The sequence below is a fragment of the Dendroctonus ponderosae genome, unplaced genomic scaffold, assembly GCF_020466585.1.
Source record: "Dendroctonus ponderosae isolate FM_Combo_2020 unplaced genomic scaffold, Dpon_F_20191213v2 Dpon_F_20191213_1, whole genome shotgun sequence".
In the NCBI taxonomy this organism is placed as follows: Eukaryota; Metazoa; Arthropoda; class Insecta; order Coleoptera; family Curculionidae; genus Dendroctonus; species Dendroctonus ponderosae.
Window position 1 is genome coordinate 62,529,810 of NW_026017110.1, and position 12,151 is coordinate 62,541,960.

General features: G+C 33.1%; 1 protein-coding gene across 2 annotated transcripts in view; it reads left to right on the forward strand.

Annotated features, from left to right (window-relative positions):
- Positions 1-4,028, forward strand: part of LOC109541107 (rho guanine nucleotide exchange factor 17) — a 23,093-nt gene extending 19,065 nt beyond the window's left edge. For both annotated transcript variants that reach the window (XM_019909834.2, XM_019909833.2), the window contains exon 13: positions 279-4,028. In XM_019909834.2, coding sequence (XP_019765393.1) covers positions 279-682 — 404 coding nt within the window. In that variant the 3' untranslated portion in view covers positions 683-4,028. The remainder of the gene's footprint in view (positions 1-278) is intronic.
- Positions 4,029-12,151: the final 8,123 nt, after the last annotated feature.

A 12,151-nucleotide genomic window follows, 5' to 3' on the forward strand; every position in this document is an offset into this window, starting at 1 on the left:
CAAAAAAACTGATGATGGTGGAAAAATACACAGAAACGTTTTTTAATTGATAAATAGAGACAATAAATGACTGAAACCCAGGAATTAATTTTGATTTGGAATTATAATTAGGCCCATTAGAGAATTGACCTACTCATTTGATTTAGATAGCGCTTGAAGCGAGAAGTGAGGTGTATTAGTATCAATAAGAACACCAAACTGACATAAAGCTCGTTTGCATAAATAGTAATAAGCCAATAGTGTGATACGATAGATAGTACAAAGAAAATGTTTTACAGTTTATGACGATATTATTCGCCAACACAAAGCAGCATGCTTGAGAGTGACGGGATTGGTGCGGTGCAAAGATCTTCTGTGGATAGGAACTTCGTCTGGAGCGCTGCTTACCATGCCATTTCCTCATGTAACACATTCAACTGGCAAATTTACCATCATACCACCACTTACTGCCCAAATGACTGGCCACATTGGGCAAGTTCGAATATTAACATCAGTAGAGGTGCCCTGTTCGTATCCGAGAAAAGGCACGCCAACCAAGAAGAGAACCAAGGCGGACATTCCGCAGTCACAATATGTAGTAATATCCGGTGGAGATGGGTATGAAGACTTTAAGACTCAAAACACATCAGAAGGATTAGGCCGTGAAGATTCGACTAACTTTTTACTGATATGGAAAATTTGATTCAAGAATGACGGGCTATTCATATTTGAACCGTCGAAGTGTCAGGAAACGCTTATATAGCCCGAAAGAAAATGCTTCCCGTTAAATCTTTGGTGGAAACTTAAGAAGGGAAGATGTAGTAAGCCAAATGGAATTTTCAGAAGACAAGACAATAACTGAAATAAATTAGCGTATTGATGCTTTGATTATTCAGATATTTTCGGTATATGTATGATTATTAAACTACGACATATATCAGAGAAAGATATTTTTCAAAATCACTCAAGTTGTGATATGGGCAACTTAGATGTTTGCTTTACTTTTGGAGCAGGTTTTACTCGGCTATAAAGATACATTTTCCCGTTATTTAGGACGCACACTGTATATAAGGTCAATTAGCCACTCTTTACATTATATTTCCGCGCCATATCTTTCTTATACCAGTAAAACTTTCTTGTATACATGATTGAGATTTAATTTAATATCGCACTGCCTCAGCTGACAAAAATTTACGGAAATAATTTGCATTGAGCAGTGGTTTCATTTAGTATAAAATATAAATCTAACTCGACTAGAGAGATATATTTTTGAACATATTTAAAAGCACATCCACAAGCACGATGCCAGACAACATATCCTCACAACTTTATAATTATTCTAATTTGGCTCTGATTTAAACAACTACAGGGTATATTTAAGGACGGATAATTATCTTTGCATTAATTGCATGCCTAGACCGGACTGGTATGAATCGTCTAGATGTACAAAATGCCACTGTTTAGTTCAAAAAACAAGAGTGTATTTTTATATTTATGATATGTAGATATATTCAATTAACTAAAGCAAATGGTGTTAACGTAAATTGTAGATTTGTTCTCCAATGGATATAAGGAATTTGTAAAACTGAGTAAAAAAGGTAAAATGTTATTATATCGAAGTTAAAAAGTATTTGTCCGAAGAAGTCACTGTGAATACATATTTTAGAGAGGATGCCAACTATTCACTCAACACATATCATCCATAGTTAGTACCTAGCTATTGGTGCAAAGGCCTATTGAAATAATTTCTTATATTTCATTTAAGAGAGGTTATTAATGAAAAATCTATACCATGCAATACATACATACAACTAGAGTAATGTATAGATAATAATTTAGTCAACCAGATTGACAGTTTTGACAATGAATTTCTTATATTGGCATCTTCATCGAATGAATCCGATTGATGTGTGTAGGCTTTAGATTGTTAGAATGGATAAGGTTAGTATAGCATTTCACGTCGAAGGCACTAGAACTCATACGAATGTTTTCAACCCAAAGCGTAAGGCATCTTAAAACAATTATTGACTGCCGCACGCGCCTAAACATTGAAACGTTTTACCTACTTATATAATTTTAATCTATATAACCATCGAACAGTTTTGTTGGTAATAGTATGTTACGAGTGATAAATGATGCATTTGGAAAAATGTGTGATAGTAAGTTATAAGCTGTACAGCCGTATTAAAGGATTTCACTAAAGATAGGTTTAAACAAATGGTTGTTAATTTTTAGTTTGTGACTAAATTTATTGTTCCCATAATTGATGTTGCTACTCGACCAACGTTTCACATTTCTAATCGATTTTTGTTTTTGAAAAGTGTACGGTGTTTTCGAAAGTTGATTAGAAGCTTGCCAAAAAAACTATGAGTGTAAACCATCAATTTCCAATCAAACGAACATAAACGTTTAATTGAAAATTGTACATACAGATGGCCATATAACTATTGAAATGAAACAATATACTGTGTATGTAAGATGCATTAATGTTGTAGAATGTTTATTGCTCAAATGCAATAAGACGCATTTAGAAAAATATATATCGATGTAACGCTGTGTAATAGTATATCTAAAATGTACTTAATGTGAAGAATGCACGTAATCACATTTTACTTTAAGAACTGAACTTGGAAGAAGCGATTAGCTAGCTTAGCTACTTTATAATTTTGAGGCCGTTATGACAGCCTTTAAAGTATTATCAATATTGGAAACAATTTTATTTTAAGGGCTTAATGCGTTCAGCATGCTAGATGTGAGTAGGCTCATATTAATATACTATTTATAATATATATTTTTGAAATGTAAGAGTATGGCGTATGGCTATGTCAACAGTTTCAATAGGTATACGATTGTTAATTACCGCATTTGAATTGTTCATTTCTTGATTATATAAAAATAGTATTTTTGAAACGTTTTTAATGAACATGTTGACATAGCTTATCGCTCTTTTTGGTGAACTTTAGAATTAAGATAATTTCTGTTACAAGCTATCATCATTTTCTGGCAAACTAGAATGATAATAGTTAGTACTCGAACACGCCTAAATCTAAGAATAAAATGCAAATGTAGCTTTAATTAAAATATGCTAAACAAAAGTTGGGCCATAAATCCTCAATATTTACTAAAACTTGATATACGAAACACTTCGGAAAATCAAGAAATCGAATGATAATGTCTATAAAATGACATATTTTACATGTTCACCTGTATTAATATGAATACCCATTGGTGAATATAAGTTGACTTATTTACACCTTTTTGGACACTGAGCGTTTGCTGTTAGATAAGTTAGATTTGTAAGTATATGTATATGTGTTTACAAAAAAAATGTGAACAATAAAATTGCTTTAATATTTGTATAAGAATTTTCTTAGTAGTAAAGCGGCCTAATTTTATCTCAAAAAATAAAATTATGAAAATATTTTGTGTAAAAATAGTTTTAATTTTAACACTAACCAATACTATATCTATTTAGTTCTAGCGGTAGATTAATTATTTTGTAATTCTAAATATAGTTAATGAATTCTGAATTTTTATAACTTTTATCTAAATAAAACTTATGTTGTTCCATTTACACGCATATTCTTTCATTTTTGCAGGTTTTTGATATTCAAATTTGCATTTTCAGTTCAGAAATTCTATTTGACTGTATTGAACGACAGACAGGGTTTTTTTTGGTTCAAAGTTTCAACATCATACTTAATTCAAAATATGGAAAATGCCTGACAGCAAAAATAAGTAACAGAAAATTATGTTGACTGTAATATCTATAATTAATTTAAGTTAAATGGTTCGAATTGTTTTAGATTTGATAACTGTTGAGTGTATTTTTAATATGTCTATTTATAAATTTCGGATCTCGTTATACCTTAATTGTTTTGAGTATGGACCTGTATGCTCATGCGATTAAATGCGTATGTTTATTTTATAATTCCTTTCGTGGGCGCTGATTTATTAGTTTTAATGGTAACAATAAATATAACACTTGATATACATATATTATATTTTGTAATGTAAAATGATTGTAATATATTAAGTTTTTGTCCAAATATGTATTTCACTGACTCGGTGTTCTACTTTTCAGAGCTAAGAATAATATTGAATTAAAATCAGTATTTCTGATCAAAAAATCTGATTCAATGAACAATTTACCATGTACAGCGTGTTGATGACTGGGCGCTTCCAGACATATCTAGAGAATTTTCCAGCAAATCTGCACTTTTTTGCGTTTGCGATAATTATGGTGAATATGTTGTTTGATCAACATTAATCGTTACACGTTTTCGTTCTTCTCATGATTAGAGCTCTGGCCTGACAAATGCACATACACAAATGCAGTCCAAATCCAAAAGTGACTCTAAATATGTTTTCGGCTCTTTTCGTTTCCACACATAAATTATGCAGCAAATAAAAGGAATGGTTTAAACAGCTAGAGTGCGTAAATAACCCAGTTGTAATAAATCGACCAGTTAGGACCCGAAGTTTCACTTTTTAAAAAGCCGGAATAAATTACGACATAAAGAAGACACTATTAACATATTAAAGTAATAAAAATTCACCCTTATAAGTTCTTTATAAGTCGCACAGTAAACATTTAAATGATTTTTAATTGCCGATGGTTTATTTATTTGTTCATCCATGCCGGGTCGGTATGGTTTGCTTGTTAGGCTGATATATTGTCGGTCAATTAGGCTATTATCCATATGCAAGGGTTTGTTTGGGAGAGATAAAATATTAGCATTTTAACTTAGCGCATCGGACAAGTTCCATGTAGGTAACATTATATAAGGTGTTCATTTTAATTACATTTGAGCTTGTTAGAAGATGGTTAATGCTAGTAGCTAGTGGTGAAAAAAATGCGCGGTTTTATTATTTTAGATAAATCAGGATACCGTCGTAGCAGCCCTCGATGCAGTCTGAAAGGGCAGTTTTAATCTAGATAAGTATTTTTTTCCGGTTTTATTGCGACACCTTGCAGATTTATAGGAACGTTTAGGAAAATAATTTTGTCCTGCTTGTATGTTTATGAAAATGGATGGTTTTCTGAGATTTATGAACACTTAAATTTGTAGAAATGTGGCTGCTTGTGAGGCAGACTTGGCTGTCCAGCCAAGCGAAACTCGAAACTTTTCTTTAACAGATTAGCTATTTCAGAAATGTGTTTTGGACTTGTAAACTGTCCTTTAAGTGACATATTGGTATACCATTCTAGGGCGCTTTATTTATATAAGGTTACCAGAAAGAGGCTTTGTTTTATCTATCAATGATGTTGAGTGTAGATACATATTTTTAAATGCTTTAACTTTAGAATACTTACTGTTTTAAGTGTGACTAATCTTCGGCGATAATTCCATTCCTAAAATGAAACAAATACATTTTAGCAGTCAGTAGACGATTCAGCGAGAAGCAATACATATTTATAGCCGGCACAGAACCCAAAGTTAGATCCACTTTATGTATTAGAAGGGTATAAAGCATTTTGCGGTTGAGCAATAATAAATTCACGGCGCGAACTTCAAAACAGAGCATTCAATTGTTTGACGTTTATAGATTTTTCAGACAATGTGTAGATACAAATCTTCTTATTGTATTCAAATAAACTATTTCTTAGATTTTTTGCCCGCCAAGTCACTTGGTTTTTGCCATCTAAACGCGTCTTGAAAATTATTCCAAACATCGCCAAACAAGGCGCCAGTGCTTTTGTTCTTTTTGTTTGCTTTTGAAATCCTGCGAAATTTATTTTATTCGGTTTCATTGAATTATAACTGGGACAAAAGAAAATGTAAAAGATAAATTATAATTCAATTACAATTCACGCATGCCTTTCAACGCCTATACACTTCTATATTCCACCAAATTAATTTCTCATCGTTGCCGACAAGCGAAAGAAACTAAATTTACATGTCAAGAAATTTATTAGGGACAATTAAAGACGCCGTTCATCCCTTAGCATAATGATCAGTTGGACACACCTATTTATCTTTAGTGGCAACTGAGAAGCCTAGAAGGACGCCCGCCCTTAAGCGATTCGATTTGGTTTTACACTTACAGGACCCAGTGGGGGTTGGGTTATAAAATTTAACTACTAGAAAAACGTCGTGCTGGTATGCGGTATAACTTTGTTATGTCCAAATAATTGAGGCAAAGAGAAATGACGCAGCCCAATTGTTTCCAATTCTGTTGAGATTTATAGAACAAAATATCTTACTTTGCTCAAATCTGCGCTTTTTCGCGAATTTTACACGATTTTTATGACAAGGAAGGGAGGAAGGCAACGACCTGTTTGAAAAACACACCAGGTGCTCTAGATTCGAAATAATTGACAATTTTTATCTCATTTCAAGCAATTTTTCAGCGGCCACGATCTTTAACCAATGATTTTTTTTGTTATGGTTCCAAACACTTCATATATGTACATTGGAAACTTGTTAGGTCGGAAACAGTACATTGAGCTCAAAAAACTGGTATGTGAAATTTTGATTTTTGACCGAAAATTTCATAAGTGGTTGTGTTCTTCGAAAAATATCAAGTCTCTCAAAATACCTCGAATTTTACATCATTTTCATCACAAGAAATCGAGGAATACCATGCGCTCAATATGAAGAACACAAAAGTTTCAAATTTTAAATAATTCACATTTTTGGACAATTTTAGGCGGTTTTTCAATCAATCACCACCTTTAACCGACGATATCTTCCTTATTACATACTCAAACACCTCAAATGTGCATACTGGGGAGCTTCTTAGGTCGGTGGCAATCTAGTGAACCCTAAAAACAGGCACGTGAAATTTCGAATTCTGACTGAAAATTTCATAAGGGAGTAGGGTCAATTTTTTGAGAAAATAAAATTTTTCAAAATTCCTCGAATTCTGAGAAATATCGATATCAATTTAATCTTAGACCTGAAATATTCAACATTTTTAACTCGATTTCAGTAGTTTTTCAGAGGGCATAATCTTTAACCGGCGATGTGTTCCTTATTATAGACCCTAACACTACATATATGCACATTAGAGAGCTTTTTAGGGCGGAAACAATCCCTTGAACTCAAAAACACTCATGTAAAATTTCGAATTTTGACTGAAAATCTCATAAGGGTCGATTTTTTGAAAACATTTAATTTTTCAAAATTCCTCGAATTCTGAGAAATATCGATATCAATTTAATCTTAGACCTAAAATATTCAACATTTTTAACTCGATTTGAGCAGTTTTTCAGCGGGCATAATAGTCCTTATCCGGCGATATCTTCCTTATTATAGACACAAACGCTTCATATATGCACATTAGAGAGCTTCTTAAGGTGGAAACACTCCATTGAACTCAAAAAACTGCCACTGACTCATGTGAAATTTCGAATTTTGACTGAAAAATTCATAAGGAGGGCGGGACGATTTTTTGAAAAAATTTAATTTTTCTTAAAATTCCTCGAATTATCCATCAATTTAATCTGACAAAAGCGAGAAATGCAACGAGCTAATTGGAAAATACGTAAGAAATGTTAGACCCGAAATATTCAACATTTTTGACTCAATTTGAGCAGTTTTTGAGGGGTCACGCAAAAATTTTCAAGCGGTTTTCTGCGGTCATGATCTTTAACCGACAAAGTATGCTCAATTGACAAGTCATTCTTAGGTCTAAAACAATGCACTGAACTTAAAAGACACATTTTAAAAAATTTGTAAGATTTTTAGCCCAAATGCGTCTAGTCAGTTTAGTGGGGCCAAAGCAAAATTTACAGTAATTTTAACTTTCGAATTCAGTATCCAGTGAACACAAGCAATATCCAAATAGAAAGTAAATTAGTTCCTCGCAAATAGTATAAGTAATCGCGGCCATTCAACAGGACTAGACGCCTAATCTTTCATTGGAAATCACCATGCGTAAGGAACCATGTAACGTTGCTTGGACGTTTTTTATACGTCACGTAGCAGTTTCAGCGACCTTGTTTAACATCCATTGATAAATATTATAAGCGATTTTATGGTACGCGAGATTTGACCAGTACAAGATTAAAACTGCTAAATATAGCTAACATAGCCATAGATGAAACCTCGCGGTTCGCAGAACGAGTTTAAGAAAAAAATATTTCGGTTCCGACTTCGTCAAATAAGAGATCTTTTAGAGATGTGATCTTGTGATGTAATATTTCTAAATGGATCCTGATCGAACTATTTCTTCACTGGCGGTTGGACTACTTGGATAGATCTTCTATCCGTGAAGATGAAATAGAACGTGGGATGCATAAAAAAATGTATGCATCGACCAAGAACCGCCTCTGGCTAGTAACGAAATTATCATTATCATGTAACATAATTTTACACACCGAATTAAAGCACCTTTACGCATTCCTAGCGAACCACGCAACATGTATTGACACCTGTTTTGTTCCTCATTTAATGAAATTACATTCTTTTAGTGTCAGTGACATAAATCAAATACGGATCAGTTCCATGAATAAGATTTTCTTCAAGTTGGAGGTGTGATGTAATTCAGATTATTAACAGGCTGTTGATTACAATATGAATATAAAATTGTGGAAAAATGCAAATCTATCAATTAGGCACACACCAAACTGATTACAGTCACGTGACTCTAATCAGTAGTTAGTTAGTTTTCTAGGAACATTTTGAATCAAACTCCTCAAATTGTTTTATTCACCTTTGAGGCAGTTCACGTTATTAATTTCAATGCACCAAAATCATGCTAACTTGACGTTTATTTTTATCCTCTCCTAACGTGACGTGCGCCCACTAACTGGCAATAACAGGGAACTTTGGATTATTAATTTTTGAACTATTACATCAGTAAATAACTTTATCGTTTCGAATTAAATAAACGCAAATATTATCACGCATATTTCAATATTCATTTCACATGGCAAAACCAAAGCTACACATCAAAATTTCGGAATTATCCTCGGTGTTTTAGTAGAACAATATCATAAATTGCAAGGGAAAATAAACTAAGACATATCAATGCTTCTAAGAAATAGTTTGCAACAGCCCATTTCTGACGAACACATAACATCACTACCTATTTTCATGTGGTGAAATATCAAGCAATTTTTACTGTCATCGGATGTATTATTTATTACGGCTAATTACTTTGAAGCCTTGATAAAACTAAACCGTAACCAGAATAATGCAGGCCATGCTGCATATGACTCACGCACAAAATCAAAGCGATTGGGCAAAAAATTCCTACATAATAAAATGTGACATATTTTAAATGACTTAATAAACAACCGAATCGTCATAAAAACTCACAAACCGTTCCGAGATCTAAATACCTCAGAGTTAATAATGGCTTTAATAATTTGCTGTCATTTCTACTGTAACAGGAAATGGCATCGACTAATCCACTCTGAAAGCAACATCCCTTATTTTGTCAGTTGGGCCGAGCCCTTCACAGGAGAAAAATGCCCTACGTGTTGGTGAAAGAAACTCCCATTATCCTAATTTTATCAACAGTTACTTAAATTCGTTTGTGCCGGACATCCCCATGGTCTCTTATTGGATTTGTCGGAATCTCTCTGCTGCAACGTTTATCTTTGAGCTTCTTATCGCATTGGATGTTGTTGCCTGCCAATTATTGAGATATTTATGCTCATTGCACGAACGTTACTCAACCAACCAATGACCATGATCCATTCCTAGTTAACATACTAATTGTTCTAATTCCTGCTTGCAATCTGAAGCTGCGATACTTACCACAAAGTTGCTAATGTTTATTGTTCATGATTAACCTACATAGCAGAATAAAACAGACAAACTCCAAGGAAATAATCTGTTAGTTTAAACCTGCACAAATGCGTTTGGCAGGAGAGATTCTCAAATTTTGCAGGAAATCTCATAATGTAACAGTGCTAGTTTCAGATTGTTTTCATTAAATAATGTGCACACGAAGAGTTTGGTAAATATTTTGCTAGCTCCAGACGGTTTTACATAAAATAATCAGGATAAAAATGTTTTATTCAGTATTTAAACAGTTTGTTTGCACGTTGGGAATACTGTTAGTAATATTTTCCAATTCCGCCGAAATACATGCATGCATTAATATTAAGTTACTACCTGCATTACTTGGTCTGGTTAATAGTTAAAGTGAACAGTGAACTGCAATCAAACAAAGATTTGCAAATATTTCGAAGCTGTAATAATTGGAAATTTTCTGTAGTTTTTTGTTTCTAAAATAAAATTGCATTTGAAATTTTTCCACTTCGGACTTACCAAGGATTAAATTCCACAAGCCACATATCTTCCTTATTATAGACCCAAACACTTCACATATGCACATTAGATAGCTTGTTAGGGCGGAAACAATCCATTGAGCTCAAAAAGCTCATGTGAAATTGCGAATTTTGACCGAAAATTTCATAAATGGGTCAATTTAAAAAAAAATTCTCACAAAATTCCTCGAATTACATATAAATTTAATCTTACAAAAGCGAAGAATGCAACGAGCTAATTGGAAAACACGTTAGAAACTTTGAACCCGAAATATTCACAAGCCAATCAAAAATGAAATAACATCGGAAAAATGTTTATAGGTAGAAGCTGAGATTTTAGGACCAATTAAAACAGGTAATAAACTTTAAACATTGCTTAATTATATGTTTAAAAATTCGTTCCATCCTTAATAGAATTGATATTTGTAAATAAATGTTGAGATTTTCATGCTCAGTCTCACGCAACCGCGTTCCATGTTTGGAAGGGATTGATAAATGTTTAGAAACACTTAAATTTTATATTGTTGTAATAACCTGGCTGAGTTCAAAAGTCGGTTCATGGGCAAACACTTTCAATTTACATAGTTGGTTAATGATCCATTTTTTTATAGTTAGTAAACTGTAACGTTTGATTTAAGAAATGTATACAGATAAATAAATGCGCGTTTTATGGCGACTGTGTACTTGTGGTTGTACGATTAATGAAAATAGGAAACGGTGAGAGAAAACTGAAAACGATGAGCGTCGCCCTAGAGAATAAATGAAATTCGATACAGCATATCTGCTTATTTTGCATTTCGTATTAATAGTGGGAAACAATTTAAAACATTATTGTGCATAAACAATTTGACGTAAGCGTACACCTTGATTAAGTTATCTAAAACTGTAACAGCGTCGATAATTAGCAAGGACGACGTGACATAAATCGCATCCGCAAAAATAGCAATTGCACAGTATTTTGTAATAGTTGAGCTCCAACATCTATTGCATATATATCTATTGCATTAATGAATGAATCGTTGGTTAAAGCATCAAGCACGCGCCACGATTTCCAGCACATTTCCAAAATCACTAACTTAGCATCAGCGTTTTTTTATTTGCTTTTATTATTCACATGTGATGTGGTCACAAGGTGTCTCAAATTGGATAGTTGGCAGCACAAGTATGAAACATTTAAGTTTATAATAGCTACTAAAGCTTTTCAAATATATGTTTCGTAGTAGTGTAGTCCGACAACAGTTATGCTGCTTGCTTTTATTTGCTTCTGTTTTAGCTACAACTAGACAGGAATTCATTTATTTAACACATTATTTGGTGGGGATCAATATCTCGTCAGCGTGAATGAGATAAAGGTTAAATTAAAACTCCTCGTGGATGATATCTATAATATCAGTAAAAATTACGTAGTGTTTTTTATATTAGCAGTAGCCTTCATGAGGTCTCTTTAATATACTTACCTTACCAGATTGGGATGCGGAATATTGACTGACCAATGATTATTCAGGTTACCAAGCAATCGAGAGTCGAGAGCAATAAACAAGGGCTTGGTCTAAGTCACTCGCATTTCATAAAGCCGTTTTTCTAAAACTGAATCAAATAATTTGTCTGCATTTACCAGTTGTGCTTAGCTTAAATGGTATGCATAGAATGTACACACGGTCCCTATACTATCGAATTAGGTGCTTTTAATGATGACTTACTAATAGTCTAGTATAGTACATATTATAACCGAGAATGTGTTTAGTCACTCTCTTTATACTGCAATTAAAGCTTTCATTTGTTAGTGCAATAAAATATCCCTCAATTTTATAAGTTTTATCAAATGCTGCCGATCTGAATTAGAATACAATTTTACTCAGAACTTTTGATGATTTTCGTGGCAAATCTGTTATCGGTATAGTGCTTCCTATAATTCCTGTAAAAAAGACGTCACCTACAAATATA